Genomic DNA, 16265 nt, shown 5'->3' with positions numbered 1-16265 from the left:
CAAACGGAATGAAACCTTCGGTAGCGTGATTTTTAGGAAGAATATGATCCGGGAGACTTGGAGTTCACGTTAGAAGATCATCGAGGAGGCCACGAGACAGGGGGCGCGCCCACCCCCTGGGCGCGCCCTACCCTCTCGTGGGCCCCTCGAGGCTCCCCCGACCGATTTCTTTCACCTATATAAGCCTGCGTACCCTAAAAACACCAAATAGAGAAGATAGATGGGGAGTTCCGCCGCTGCAAGCCTCTGTAGCCACCAAAAACCTCTCGGGAGCCCATTCCGGCACCCTGCCGGAGGGGGAACCCATCACCGGTGGCCATCTTCATCATCCCGGCGCTCTCCATGACGAGGAGGGAGTAGTTCACCCTCGGGGCTGAGGGTATGTACCAGTAGCTATGTGTTTGATCTCTCTCTCTCTCTCTCGTGTTCTCTCTATGGCACGATCTTGATGTATCACGAGCTTTGCTATTATAGTTGGATCTTATGATGTTTCTCCCCCTCTACTCTCTTGTGATGAATTGAGTTTTCCTCTTGAAGTTATCTTATCGGATTGAGTCTTTAATGATTTGAGAACACTTGATGTATGTCTTGCCGCGTTTATCTGTGGTGACAATGGGATTTCACGTGCCACTTGATGTATGTTTTGGTGACCAACTTGCGGGTTCCTCCCATGAACCTATGCATAGGGGTTGGCACACGTTTTCGTCTTGACTCTCCAGTAGAAACTTTGGGGCACTCTTTGAAGTACTTTGTGTTGGTTGGATGAATATGAGATAGTGTGATGCATATCGTATAATCATGCCCACTTGAGGTGACAATGGAGTATCTAGGTGACATTAGGGTTTTGGTTGATTTGTGTCTTAAGGTGTTATTCTAGTATGAACTCTATGATAGATTGAGCGGAGAGAATAGCTTCATGTTATTTTACTACGAACTCTTGAATAGATAGAACAGAAAGGATAACTTTGAGGTGGTTTCGTACCCTACCAAATCTCTTCGTTTGTTCTCCGCTATTAGTGGCTTTGGAGTGACTCTTTGTTGCATATTGAGGGCTTGTTATATGATCTATCTATGTTATTACTGTTGAGAGAACTTGCACTAGTGAAAATATGAACCCTATGCCTTGTTTCCTACCATTGCAATACCGTTTACGCTCACTTTTATCATTAGTTACCTTGCTTTTTTTATTATTTCAGATTACAAATACCTATATCTACCATCCATATTGCACTTGTATCACTATCTCTTCACCGAACTAGTGCACCTATACAATTTACCATTGTATTGGGTGTGTTGGGGACACAAGAGACTCTTTGTTATTTGGTTGCAGGGTTGTTTGAGAGAGACCATCTTCATCCTACGCCTCCCACGGATTGATAAACCTTAGGTCATCCACTTGAGGGAAATTTGATACTGTCCTACAAACATGTGCACTTGCAGGCCCAACAATGTCTACAAGAAGAAGGTTGTGTAGTAGACATCAAGCTCTTTTCTGGCGCCGTTGCCGGGGAGGCTAGGTAAGCGACACTCACACCCCGTCAACTAAGCTCTTTTCTGGCGCCGTTGCCGGGGAGGTGAGTTCTTGAAGGTATATCTTTAGATTTTGTAATCGAATCTTTTTGTTTCTTGTTTTATCACTAGTTTAGTTTATAAAAGAAAACTACAAAAAAATGGAATTGAGTTTGTCTCATACGCTTCGTCTTTTTAATATCTTTTGTGAGTATGATGAAAAGGAAAATTGTGCTCAAGTATTAGAAGAAGAATTCTATAGAATGCTTGGTACTAAATCTTTGAATGATGAGCATGATTGGAATGTTGTTAGTATGAATTCCTTGAATATCCATGATGCTAATGATATGCAAAGCCACAAGCTTGGGAAGCTATGTTTGATGAATATGATATTTTTTGTCCCCCAAGTTCTGATGAGAAAATTTATTATGATGAAAGCATGCCTCCTATTTATGATGGTTATATTGATGAAAGTGGGTTTGGAAGAGTGTCAACTTTAGGAAGTAATGATCCCACTGTTTTGGAGGATGTTGAATATTATTGTGATAATTATTAAAGTGGATTTGGAGAGGTCATGACTTTATTTAGTGATGAATCCACTATTTCGGAAGAGGTTCCAATTGATTATGAGAACAAAGTTGCTATCTATGATGATTATTGTGATGACTTGTATGCTATTAAGAATAATGATAACCATGAATCTTGTCATCATGATTTTAGTTTTCAATTGGATTATGCCTCACATGATAATTATCTTGTTGATTTTGCTCCCACTATTATTCATGAGAAGAAATTTGCTTATGTGGAGAGTAGTAAATTTTCTATGCTTGTAGATCATGAAAAGAATGCTTTAGGTGCTGGTTATATTGTTGAATTCATTCATGATTCTACTGAAAATTATTATGAGGGAGGAACATATGCTTGTAGGAATTGCAATAATATCAAGTTTCCTCTCTTTGCGTTGAAAATTTTGAAGCTATGCTTGTTTTACCTTTCTATGCTAGTTGATTATTGCCATAAGTTGTTCGATCACAAAATCCCTATGCATAGGAAGTGGGTTAGGCTTAAATGTGCTAGTCATATGCTTCATGATGCTCCCGTTATGTTTCAATTCTTATCTTTTATGTGAGCATCATTGTCATCATCATGCCTAGCTAGAAAGGCATTAAAGAAAAGCGTTTGTTGGGAGACAACCCAATATTTATCCTTACTGTTTTTGTGTGTCCACATGATTATGCTACTGTAGTAATTATGTTTTATAGCTTTTGTTTCAATAAAGTGCCAAGTAAGACCTTTAGGATGGCTTTTGGTGATAGTTGTGTTGATCCTGCTGAAAATCAGAAACTTTTGCACCCAGTAAATTAGTTTTGTTAATTCACAGAAAAGTGATCTTGATCCGATTCTTTTTTCTCTGGATTATTACACAAATTTCTTAGGACTTCCTAATTTGGTAGGATTTTTTTAGTTCCATAAGTATACGTTTTATACAGATTACTACAGATTGTTCTATTTTTGACAGATTTTGTTTTCTATGTGTTGTTTGCTTATTTTGATGAATCTATGAGTAGTATTGGAGGGTAGGAACCATAGATAAGTTGGAATACAGTAGATATTACACCATTATGAATTTAGAATGAGTTCATTACAGTACCTAAGGGGTGGTTTTATTTTCTTATACTAACGGAGCTTACGAGTTTTCTGTTGAGTTTTGTGTTGTGGAGTTTTCAAGTTTTGGGAAAAGATTCGATGGACTATGGAATAAGGAGTGGCAAGAGCCTAAGCTTGGGGATGCCCCAGGCATCCCAAGGTAATATTCAAGTACAACCAAGAGCCTAAGCTTGCGGATGCCCCGGAAGGCATCCCCTCTTTCGTCTTCATTCATCGGTAACTTTACTTGGAGCTATATTTTTATTCACCACATGGTATGTGTTTTGCTTGGAGCGTCATTTTCTCTTGTTAGTATTTGCTTGCTGTTATTTAGAATAATGTTTTACATCTTTATTTCCAATAAAAATGTCAAGGAGTGCCTTTACCATGCTTATTTTGCTAGTATACATGTTGCTGTTTGAAAACAGAAAGTTCACCGCTGTTGCAAAATTACCTAGAAAAATCAGAGAGTGGTATAATATTGAATCTTTTTGAATATTGAGCTCTGATAAATCTTCTATAGCTTAGTATTTTTCTCATAATTGTTGGAGTTAGGTAAGTATTGATACTCTTGCATTCTTTATAGACTATACTGTTTGGCAGATTGCTGTTATGTTTGCATATGTTTGCTTGTTTAATGATTCTATTTGAGGATAGGAGTATTAAATATGCAGAGACATTTAGTATTTAATGTTGAATAATACTTTAGTGATTTGTTACAATAGAAAATTATAAGGTTTTGCATTGGTTTATACTAACCTATCTCACGAGTTCTTGTTGAGTTTGGTGTGGATGAAGCTTTTGATAAAAAGAGAAGCCATGATATGAGAGGAATTAAGGAGACACAAAAGTTCAAGCTTGGGGATGCCCAAGGCACCCCAAGATAATATTTCAAGAAGTCTCAAGCATCTAAGCTTGGGGATGCCCCGTAGGCATCCCACCTTTCGCCTTCAACGACTATCGGTTAGTAGCGGTTGAGCCTAAGTTTTTGCTTCTTCACATGAGTTGTGCTATCCTTGCAATGTCATTTTATTTTGCTTTGCTTGCTGTTTGAATACAATACCAAGATATGAAATTCTTAAAAATGAGAGAGTCTTCACATAGTTACATAATTATTTAGCTACTCGTTGATATTCACTTATATCTTTTTGGAGTAGTTTATCATTTACTCGTGTGCTTCACTTATATCCTATGAGTAAATTGTTGAATGAGTTGATTGTCATAAATCTGAAATTATATATCTCTCATTTGCTTATCCCATGGGGAGTAATGACTTCACATCTAAGAAGTAGAGGTTGTAAATTTATTGAAGGTTAGCAGGCATTGTATTGGTCATTTGAACAATTCATGAAAGAATATTGAAGGAAGAGAGATTTCACATATAAATACATTATCCTAGACATCTTTTATAATTGGGAGAACTCATTAAGTATGACATGCTAAAGAGTTGATGTTGGACAAGGAAGACAACGTAATGGGTTATGTTTTCGCACATCTTAGTTAAAGTATATTGTCATGGATAATTCAAACATGTTGAGCTTGCCTTTCCCCCTCATGCTAGCCAAAATTTCTTGCACCAAGTAGAGATACTACTTGTGCTTCCAAATATCCTTAAACCTAGTTTTGCCATGAGAGTCCACCATACCTACCTATGGATTGAGTAAGATCCTTCAAGTAAGTTGTCATCGATACAAACAATAAAAATTGCTCTCTAAATATGTATGATCTTTTGGTGTGAAGAAAATAGCTTTATACGATCTTGTTATGGAAGCAATAAAAGCGACGGACTGCATAATAAAGGTCCATATACAAGTGGCAATATAAAGTGACGTTCATTCGCATTAAGATTTTGTGCATCCAACCCTAAAAGCGCATGACAACCTCTGATTCCCTCTGCAAAGGGCCTATCTTTTACTTTATGTCTTTTACTTTATGCAAGAGTCAAGGTGATCTTCACCTTTCCCTTTTTCATTTTATCCTTTGGCAAGCACTTTGTGTTGGGGTGATCCTGATTTATATATCCAATTGGATGTAAGTTAGCATGAACTATTATTGTTGACATCACCCAAAGGTGAATACGTTGGGAGGCAACACTATAAGCCCCTATCTTTCTCAGTGTCCGATTGAAACTCCATAAACATTAGTATTGCGTGAGTGTTAGCTATTGTAGAAGACTATATGATAGTTGAGTATGTGGAGTTTGCTATTCCTGAAAATAAGATAAATTGCAATTGTTTGATGACTGAGAATGAAGTTTGCTAGTTTTCAAGAAAGTTTATGGTCTATGCTTTAACATGTGAATTGCTTGTTACTTTATCGTGAGAAGTTTATGAGATGAACTATTGTTATGACATATTTTCATGCTAGAAAGGGTGATTGAAATTATTATTGATCAAACTTATGCACCTTCTAGCATTCACACTTCATAAATTCTTTTCTTCATCATTTACCTACTCGAGGACTAGCAGGAATTAAGCTTGGGAATGCTGATACGTCTCCAACGTATCTATAATTTATGAAGCATTCATGCTATTTTATTATCTGTTTTGAATGATTATGGGCTTTATTATACACTTTTATATTACTTTCAGGACTAACCTATTAACCGGAGGCCCAACCCATATTGTTGTTTTATTGTCTGGTTCAGTATTTCGAAGAAAAGGAATATCAAGCGGAGTCCAAACGGAATGAAACCTTCGGCAGCGTGATTTTTAGGAAGAATATGATCTGGGAGACTTGGAGTTCACGTCAGAAGATCATCGAGGAGGCCACGAGACAGGGGGGCGCGCCCACCCCCCCTAGGCGCGCCCTACCCTCTCATGGGCCCCTCGAGGCTCCCCCGACCGATTTCTTTCGCCTATATAAGCCTACGTACCCTAAAAACACCAAATAGAGAAGATAGATCGGGAGTTCTGCCGCCGCAAGCCTCTGTAGCCACCAAAAACCTCTCGGGAGCCCGTTCTGGCACCCTGCCGGAGGGGTAACCCATCACCGGTGGCCATCTTCATCATTCCGGCGCTCTCCATGACGAGGAGGGAGTAGTTCATCCTCGGGGCTGAGGGTATGTACCAGTAGCTATGTGTTTGATCTCTCTCTCTCTCTCTCTCTCGTGTTCTCTCTATGGCACGATCTTGATGTATCACGAGCTTTGCTATTATAGTTGGATCTTATGATGTTTCTCCCCCTCTACTCTCTTGTGATGAATTGAGTTTTCCTCTTGAAGTTATCTTATCGGATTGAGTCTTTAATGATTTGAGAACACTTGATGTATGTCTTGCCGTGTTTATCTGTGGTGACAATGGGATTTTACGTGCCACTTGATGTATGTTTTGGTGACCAACTTGCGGGTTCCGCCCATGAACCTATGCATAGGGGGTGGCACACGTTTTCGTCTTGACTCTCCGTAGAAACTTTGGGGCACTCTTTGAAGTACTTTGTGTTGGTTGGATGAATATGAGATTGTGTGATGCATATCGTATATTCATGCCCACGGATACTTGAGGTGACAATGGAGTATCTAGGTGACATTAGGGTTTTGGTTGATTTGTGTCTTAAGGTGTTATTCTAGTATGAACTCTATGATAGATTGAGCGGAAAGAATAGCTTCATGTTATTTTACTACAAACTCTTGAATAGATAGAATAGAAAGGATAACTTTGAGGTGGTTTCGTACCCTACCATAATCTCTTCGTTTGTTCTCCGCTATTAGTGGCTTTGGAGTGACTTTTTGTTGCATGTTGAGGGCTTGTTATATGATCTATCTATGTTATTATTGTTGAGAGAACTTGCACTAGTGAAAGTATGAACCCTATGCCTTGTTCCCTACTATTGCAATATCATTTACGCTCACTTTTATCATTAGTTACGTTGCTGTTTTTATTATTTCAGACTACAAATACCTATATCTACCATCCATATTGCACTTGTATCACTATCTCTTCGCCGAACTAGTGCACCTATACAATTTACCATTGTATTGGGTGTGTTGGGGACACAAAAGACTCTTTGTTATTTGGTTGCAGGGTTGTTTGAGAGAGACCATCTTCATCCTACGCCTCCCACGGATTGATAAACCTTAGGTCATCCACCTGAGGGAAATTTGCTACTGTCCTACAAACCTGTGCACTTGCAGGCCCAACAACGTCTACAAGAAAAATGTTGTGTAGTAGACATCAATCTCTTCTGAAGTTGAGACTGCGGAAGATGGCGTCCGCATCTGGAGCCTTCGCATGCGGTGCATGTTGAGGGTCGGCTAGACCGGTTAGTGATCTCGGCTAGCTATGGAGTGGCTTGGTGAGGCCATCGGATTAGATGATGTGTGTTGGCGCGTGATCAGGACACATCATCAAGCTAGTAGGTGTGACGACATTGATCGTTGGAATTGTGGTTTTAAGTTACATTATGGTGTCATGTGTAAATATTACAAACTTTTTCCTATAATATTTGCTCATACCGTTAATTTATAGATTTTCACCCTGACACAATTTCATCAAAGTCGCACCCAATGAATTTCCGCCGGCCAGAAGCCACTAGAATTAAGTTTCGTGTATGCGTGCGTTTTCTGGTCGGTCAACCGTGAAGCGCCGATTTATTCAAGATGGGAATGGGCCGGCCCGGACCTGGCCCCGTGGCCTCAAGGTCAATATGTGAGGCCATGGATCGACCCATTTCATCAAAAAATTGTGGCCTTTACTGACCCATTGGGTATATGAGGCCGACCCAAGATTAAGGGCTCCTTTGATTCAAAGGAATTCCATGGGACTTTTGGAGGGTTAGAATATTTAGGATTTTTTCCTACATTTGTCGTTTGATTCACAGGATTTAGTCCTATAGGATTTTTTTTCTATAGAATTTTTCCTATGGAATCAAGTGTACTACATTTCATTAGAAATCTAGCATCCACTTCAACCTTTTTTTTCAATTCCTTTGTTTTTCCTGTAGCGTCAAACACTCTATGTTAATCCTATAGGATTCAAGTGGACATGCCACTCAAATCCTATATTTTCCCTATTCCCACGTTTTGAAAATCCTGCAAATCAAAGAGGGCCTAAGATGAAAAATTCATGAATTCACTGGGACAGCGAGCTGTACAAGTTAGAGAGGACTAGTACAGTGACCGGGATGGCGAGCTCGACGGTGACCAAGACACGAACGACACGCTGGTTTTTCTACGTGCAAGCACCTGTCTCTTTGTCTGCTTCTTGTGTACAACGCATCTTCAACTGAATCGACCAAGTTCATATATCGTAGATGTGTCCAGGGCGTCTCGAACGGGGTCGGCCAGCAGCGACTAGGGCCTAGCGATTCGACCGGGGCGACCCGTCTGACCCATCGGGTCGCACGGTGTCGGCTCCACTGACCCATATATCATTTGAGGCCGACCCATTTGGCCCATTGGCCTTGAAATTTCGGGCCGGTACAGTGATCCAGCGGGCCGACCCGGCCCGTTCCCATCTTGACGATTGATGAGGTAAGAAATAACCGTGGGCGTCGCCGCGCATCGGGCGGCCGCGGCGGTCGGCGCTCGCGGGAACCCGACGAACGATGACCGCGACATTTTCCTAACTCGCATCGAGCGTGCGCTGTGACCAAAGCAGGCTGCTAAACTGAGGGCTAGTAGGAAATTTGTGGAAGCGTCTGGAAACGCAGCGGCATCTGTGTCAGCATATTCCTGGCTTCCACCTGGTGGCAGACCGGAAATTATCCGCACCAACGGACGGGCATATCCGGCCATCAGCCTCTCGATGCGCAGCTCGTCGTCGTCGGAGACCCCACCGCGCCACGGGACGCCCGTCGGCCGTCGAGGACAAATCTCCGGATCCTCCGTGCCCGCCCTTTCCTGTCGCCGTTTGGCTTCACGTGCGGTGCCCGCGGTTCTCAGCAATTCGGAAAGGAATCACGTGTACTACCCCAGCGGCTGAAGCACTGAACCGAACATGGGAAAACGTCAAGCCAGCAAAGACGCCACAGATCTCCATGCCTCAGAGGATCCCGGTGAGCCGGATTCCACAGCGTCCGCGTCGGACAAACACGCGGGGGTCGCCGCCGCTTGCCCTCGTCGGCGGCCAGGCAACCTTCCAGACCACCTACCATCCATCCCAGTCACAGCCACAGAACCATCCAGACGGAGCCACGTAGAGGCAGAACCCCACTCACTATCCCCAAGCAAAACGAACAATTCCCGTCCAAAAAATCAAATCCCACTTGGCGTTCGTTTGTTTAGCCGCATTATTGGAAAGCCGAGTATTTTTCTCCCTGGCACCGGAGGGAAAGCAAATATGCCTTTATTCTTTCTTGCGCGAGAAACCACGCCGCACGAACGGCAGCAAATGCTCCTCGCATTTTATTTTTCCTTTCTTTCTTGCCCGAGAAACCACGGGCGGCCACCAGACGTGTACCTACCCCCAGCCTTCGCAATGACACGCGGGCCGCGCCGGAGGGCGGACCCACGGCTCATCGAGACACCCGGAGGGCTCCGCCTTGTGGAGAAAGGCGTGGAAGGGACAGGTCACCGCGCACCTCGCCCGAAATCAATTCGTCTGAACATTAAAAAATAGTATTCAATTCGTCTGGATTTGTTTAGTCTCCCGATATTCCACTTCGCCTTTTCCTCTCCTGGCTTTATAAAACCGGCGGCTTAAACCCTTCCCTCCCCACCTCTCCATATCCGCTTCCAGACACTTCTCCCGTCCCGTTCCGTCCCCAGCCAACCTCGCATCTCCGTCTCACGTCGCAGCGGCAGTTCCACTCCCTCGCCATGGGTAAATTGCTTGTCGAATTCCTGCTGCTTCGCTTCCTGATCTAGTTGATGGTTGATTTTTGCTGATCGATTTTGCTCTTCTGCTCTTTATGCTTGGTTTGGGACGCATGCAGGCAAGATTAAGATCGGAATCAACGGTGAGTTTTCCGTCACCTTCTCGCGCGCGACTCTGGATTCGCCGTCGGTGTTGGTGTGCCTCCGTTTTGATTCGAGTGGCTCTTTGTTTTTTCTCAGGTTTCGGAAGGATCGGGAGGCTCGTCGCCAGGGTCGCCCTCCAGAGCGACGATGTCGAGCTCGTCGCCGTCAACGACCCCTTCATCACCACCGAGTACATGGTATGCCCCTCGATCTGTGGTTTTCACCCGCTCCCATAGCCAGATCTGGTGCTCTAAAAGGTTTTAGAGCGGTTTTACATGTGATTTCTTCTGTTAGCATACCTGCTGCTTGTGTTGTTCTGTTAGTGTAGGTATAAGAGTTCGCCTGATTTTGGAGTGGTCTCTAGCTTGTTAAGAGTTCAGGCCTGATTTTGCTAGTACTATTAGTCGGCTTCTGTAGCACGGTTTTAGATACCATGATTTTGCTCGGTTGATTTGTTTAATTGAGTTGGATTCTGTGGTTTGTGTGATGTGCAGACCTACATGTTCAAGTACGACACCGTTCACGGCCACTGGAAGCACAGCGACATCAAGCTCAAGGACGACAAGACTCTGCTCTTTGGCGAGAAGCCAGTTACCGTCTTTGGCGTCAGGTACTATTGGTATTATAGCCTCTTCGGATGGTTTGTGTTAAGTTGTGAAACTAATTTTTGATGTTCTTTTGCCTAAAAGGAACCCTGAGGAGATCCCGTGGGGTGAGGCTGGTGCCGATTACGTTGTGGAGTCCACCGGTGTCTTCACTGACAAGGACAAGGCCGCTGCTCACTTGAAGGTATAACTGATGTTCTGGTTTTCGCCCATTCACACTCTATTTCTGATCTATATGTATGCCTTTTCTGATCCTTTGAATACAAGGCTGAGAAAGAATCCTGTAGTTCAATTAGAAATTGTGTCCTGCTCCATGTATATTTATTTATTTATTTACGAGAAAAACACACACACACCCTCAAGGAGCGGAGAGCAAAGCAGAGTCTCCAATGCTGCTTGTCCCAATTTGTATAGTTGGTTTGGTTGCTTCTGGTATGCTAGTAGTACTGGTATGTATGCATGTGCATTGCACGTCTTAAAAGAATGGAGTTGTTTTGGAGTGTGACTCGAAAAAAGTATAATGAAGTGATATTGATAAATGGAATTCCGCCCACAATTGTTTTTAATATTCATACAAAAAACTGTACGTTCACATCTAAAATACTGGAGGTTAATTAAAAAACTGTATGTTACTCTATTATTTTTTCTTCCCATTCTCCTCGCAAACCTTCTTATCTGGGCTCAAGTCGTCATGCGCTCAAGCAGTAATATAGCCCTTGAGGCATCACATATGGGCCTTTTTTTTTCCTGGAAGGGCCACGTGAATATTCTAGAACACAGCAGAGGCAACACCAGTCTACTGTTCATGCTGAATCCGGCTGATCTTAGCCCTTGGATTTTGGAGACCAACGGTTATGATTGATGCTCTGGATCCATCTCAAAACTGGTACACTATATAGATAGTAATAGTATAGAAATACTGACTTCATGGTAGTCCACTCAAGTGTCATAGTAACCATCAATTTTATTGCTTTATCTCAAATACTGAGTTCTTCTAGTTTATTTTAATTATTTGTTTATGCTAGCTGTATGCAAGTGCCACTGTTCTTCAGGGACTTAGCTTTTGCAATGTATTTCCAACACTAGTGATGTGATGATAACTTACGTTCTTAACTGAATATTAGGGTGGTGCCGAGAAGGTGGTCATCTCTGCCCCAAGCAAAGATGCCCCTATGTTTGTGGTTGGTGTCAATGAGGACAAGTACACCTCAGACGTTAACATTGTCTCAAATGCTAGCTGCACCACTAACTGCCTTGCTCCCCTAGCTAAGGTATGTTTTGTTTCTTCTCGTTGTCTCTTACCTTGACTACTTTTGGAATTGCGGATCAGTTTATAATAATGTTTATCATCATTCACCAGATCATTAATGACAACTTCGGTATTATTGAGGGTTTGATGACCACTGTTCATGCCATCACTGGTAAGATTTTGTTGGTTGTTTGGCAGTGCTCTTAAGTTATCTGCCTTGGTAATCTCTTCAAGTTGACATTGGTGTACTTGCCTCTCAGCCACACAGAAGACCGTTGATGGTCCCTCGAGCAAGGACTGGAGAGGTGGCAGGGCCGCAAGCTTTAACATCATTCCCAGCAGCACTGGTGCTGCCAAGGTATGCCACGAACAGCATTGTGCAATTGTTTTCAGACACTATTTTAAATGGATTGCTTACTTTTTCCCCTATTGCTTGTGTTGTGCATATTGGGTCCGTGTTTTCCTTGCGAGATTATTCTGTTATTGTGAATTGATATACGTACTAAACTGCATAACTTTGGTTTCACTATCAACATAGTGCATTCTTATTTCATTTGTGGTCTTCCGGTGGACCAGAATACCAGATCAATAGATTGCAGTAATTATGGTAGCGTGCAGTTTCTATCTTAATTGGAGTACATCACTTCACCTAATGATATGATGGGTTTCAGGCTGTTGGTAAGGTTCTTCCTGAGCTGAATGGCAAGCTTACGGGTATGTCTTTCCGGGTTCCCACTGTGGATGTGTCAGTTGTTGATCTCACTGTTAGAACCGAGAAGGCTGCATCATATGATGACATCAAGAAGGCTATCAAGTAAGTCTTAAATCTTCAGTATCTCCTAAGAGAATTTTAAGAGTTATTGTTGAGAAAGATATACTTCTAATTCCTGCCTGCCTGCCCATGTGTCTCAAATGTCACTGATGAGTATGCAAATTATTTTCAGGGCTGCATCCGAGGGAAAACTCAAGGGGATCATGGGTTACGTCGAGGAGGATTTGGTCTCCACTGATTTTGTCGGTGACAGCAGGTATGCTTGATGCCTTAATGCTGCTTACAAGAGCTACCGGGTGTTATCAGATAGTAACTTTTCTTCATGTTGTATTTTCTCCATTCAGGTCGAGCATCTTTGATGCCAAGGCTGGAATTGCTCTGAACGACCACTTCGTCAAGCTTGTCTCGTGGTATGACAACGAGTGGGGTTACAGGTGAGTTGCCATAATGCATTTATTTCTACAACATGCTGTTTCATCGCTTAAGCTTCAGCCTGTGACACTTGAATCTTATTCCTCTGCAGCAACCGCGTTGTCGACCTGATCCGCCACATGGCCAAGACTCAGTAGAGCGTTCTGCTTTTGTTTGTGGCGCCTGGTCAGAGGTGTCCCTGCTTTGTCTATGCGAAGAATAAATGTGGATGGTGTCGCCAGACGACGCCTGGTTCATGTTAGTTGGACATGAGTTACCTTCTGTTTTCCGCATCAACCTCTAGTATCTGTAATGGAGTTGCTAATCAAGTACTCTTTTTTGGTTGTGGTTTGTGAAGAATATATAAATCGTTCAGTCCAGTACTCAACTCCCTTTCTGTCTGGCTTTTCGCCTCGTCCGTGGCTTGGATTTCTGCTTTTGCCTTGTTTGAGGTTCTCGTTGGTTGAGATGTTTGATGCTGCGATCCTTGTTGAGAGCCAGAACTGTGTTCGAGTTAGGACGTAATGGTGTGAAGTGTCCCTTGGGCTCAGCTTCCAAAACCAGATTTTGTGCAGCATGCGCCAGAATTGTGTTGCTGCAATGGCTTTAAGGGTCCCTCAGGATAAAGCTTTCAAAAACCAGATTTTGTGCAGCAGATTATTGAAACCCAATGTAAGAGAGGTGATGGTAGCTAGCTTGTATAGATTGATCTCTCTCACGAGTAGCAATAGAGTACTACCTCCGTCCTCCGTCCTGGTTTATAGGTCCCCTTTGTAGTTTGTGCCAAATTTTGACTAAAGATTTAACTAACAAAATGTTAATGCATGTCAAGAAAAATTATCTTATTGGATTCGTATTTGAACATAGTTTTCAAAAATATAATGTTTAGTGACATGCGTGAACATTTTGTTAGTTTAATCTATGGTCAAAATTTGGCACGAAATACAATGAGGATTAATAAACCCGAACGGAGGTAGTAGTGATTACAGAGGAAGCTTGCAACAGGGGGAAGAAGGTAGGAGGAAAGAGCCGTCGTTGGTTCGTTCGTGATCCACTGGATACTCTCTCCTTCTGTACACCATGCTTAAGTAGCTGCATCGAGGGCAGTCCATGGGCTGGTCCAAGGGGCAGCCCCTGTATGTGTAGAGCTCCTAACATCCCTTCCTTCTTGAAATCCGGCTTGACCCCAAGCCGGCGCCACCGAAAACCGCCCGGGTCCCATTGCACTCGATGGTCCTTGACTGGCTCAAAGTCATAGCGGCAGTTGAAGGCAGAGATGGCTTTAACAACATGGGAGTAGTAGTCATGGACGATTGCGATCCCATCGAAGGAACTGTCGAGGAAGTAGTCGTTGTGTGGTCGATGGAGCTTTGCGCGATGTGGGTTGCGACAGCGATGACACCCCTCCCTCCTTGAGAATGTTCTTGAGTTAGACCCGACATCCTCGGATTTCAATCCAGTCAACCCTTTAACTGAACTAGCAGTTTCACACACTAGTGAATTACTCTTGAATCTGCGCATCTCCACACGACCATTCCCCTTAAATTCATCTTCACTCAGAAAATCCATACCACTAACATGCTCATAATCTGATTTGCCCCCTGCATTTTGTCACACCCAAAAATATGACAGCACGCTCCAGTACACGATGCTCATATCTCTATCTCTACTCCTATAAAAATCTGAGTTGATGGTGATGGTGTGCCTGCCATCTATCGTTTTCCGCCGTTTGACATGCATTAACATTTTGTTAGTTAAATCTTTAGTCAAAATTTGGCACAAACTACAAAGGGGACCTATAATGTTTAGTGATTACAGAGGAAGCTTGCAACAGGGGGAAGAAGGTAGGAGGAAAGAGCCGTCGTTGGTTCGTTCGTGATCCACTGGATACTCTCTCCTTCTGTACACCATGCTTAAGTAGCTGCATCGAGGGCAGTCCATGGGCTGGTCCAAGGGGCAGCCCCTGTATGTGTAGAGCTCCTAACATCCCTTCCTCCTTGAAATCCGGCTTGACCCCAAGCCGGCGCCACCGAAAACCGCCCGGGTCCCATTGCACTCGATGGTCCTTGACTGGCTCAAAGTCATAGCGGCAGTTGAAGGCAGAGATGGCTTTAACAACATGGGAGTAGTAGTCATGGACGATTGCGATCCCATCGAAGGAACTGTCGAGGAAGTAGTCGTTGTGTGGTCGATGGAGCTTTGCGCGATGTGGGTTGCGACAGCGATGACACCCCTCCCTCCTTGAGAATGTTCTTGAGTTAGACCCGACATCCTCGGATTTCAATCCAGTCAACCCTTTAACTGAACTAGCAGTTTCACACACTAGTGAATTACTCTTGAATCTGAGCATCTCCACACGACCATTCCCCTTAAATTCATCTTCACTCAGAAAATCCATACCACTAACATGCTCATAATCTGATTTGCCCCCTGCATTTTGTCACACCCAAAAATATGACAGCACGCTCCAGTACACGATGCTCATATCTCTATCTCTACTCCTATAAAAATCTGAGTTGATGGTGATGGTGTGCCTGCCATCTATCGTTTTCCGCCGTTTGACATGCATTAACATTTTGTTAGTTAAATCTTTAGTCAAAATTTGGCACAAACTACAAAGGGGACCTATAATGTTTAGTGATTACAGAGGAAGCTTGCAACAGGGGGAAGAAGGTAGGAGGAAAGAGCCGTCGTTGGTTCGTTCGTGATCCACTGGATACTCTCTCCTTCTGTACACCATGCTTAAGTAGCTGCATCGAGGGCAGTCCATGGGCTGGTCCAAGGGGCAGCCCCTGTATGTGTAGAGCTCCTAACATCCCTTCCTCCTTGAAATCCGGCTTGACCCCAAGCCGGCGCCACCGAAAACCGCCCGGGTCCCATTGCACTCGATGGTCCTTGACTGGCTCAAAGTCATAGCGGCAGTTGAAGGCAGAGATGGCTTTAACAACATGGGAGTAGTAGTCATGGACGATTGCGATCCCATCGAAGGAACTGTCGAGGAAGTAGTCGTTGTGTGGTCGATGGAGCTTTGCGCGATGTGGGTTGCGACAGCGATGACACCCCTCCCTCCTTGAGAATGTTCTTGAGTTAGACCCGACATCCTCGGATTTCAATCCAGTCAACCCTTTAACTGAACTAGCAGTTTCACACACTAGTGAATTACTCTTGAATCTG

At 43.4% G+C, this 16265-nt stretch overlaps 1 protein-coding gene across 1 annotated transcript; it reads left to right on the top strand.

The window, feature by feature from the left end:
* The first annotated feature begins 9776 nt into the window (after nt 1-9776).
* Nucleotides 9777-13492, top strand: LOC119338412 (glyceraldehyde-3-phosphate dehydrogenase 1, cytosolic-like). Its single transcript, XM_037610722.1, has 12 exons — nt 9777-9917; nt 10030-10053; nt 10151-10251; nt 10549-10664; nt 10744-10843; nt 11784-11930; nt 12020-12080; nt 12169-12266; nt 12580-12722; nt 12853-12936; nt 13025-13114; nt 13204-13492. Exons 1-12 carry the CDS (start codon nt 9914-9916, stop codon nt 13247-13249), a joined length of 1014 nt encoding a protein of 337 aa, XP_037466619.1. The 5' UTR covers nt 9777-9913; the 3' UTR covers nt 13250-13492.
* Nucleotides 13493-16265: the final 2773 nt, after the last annotated feature.

Source organism: Triticum dicoccoides, chromosome 7B, assembly GCF_002162155.2.
Source record: "Triticum dicoccoides isolate Atlit2015 ecotype Zavitan chromosome 7B, WEW_v2.0, whole genome shotgun sequence".
In the NCBI taxonomy this organism is placed as follows: Eukaryota; Viridiplantae; Streptophyta; class Magnoliopsida; order Poales; family Poaceae; genus Triticum; species Triticum dicoccoides.
The sequence above is the reverse complement of the archived record's forward strand: the minus strand, read 5'-3'. Positions and strand labels throughout refer to the sequence as shown.

What these genes read in the sequence shown, in the direction of transcription:
- LOC119338412 (XM_037610722.1), top strand. An exon ending in TCATCACCACCGAGTACATG is followed by an intron (nt 10,252 to 10,548) that starts GTATGCCCCTCG and finishes TGTGATGTGCAG; the next exon opens with ACCTACATGTTCAAGTACGA. An exon ending in GCCTTGCTCCCCTAGCTAAG is followed by an intron (nt 11,931 to 12,019) that starts GTATGTTTTGTT and finishes ATCATTCACCAG; the next exon opens with ATCATTAATGACAACTTCGG.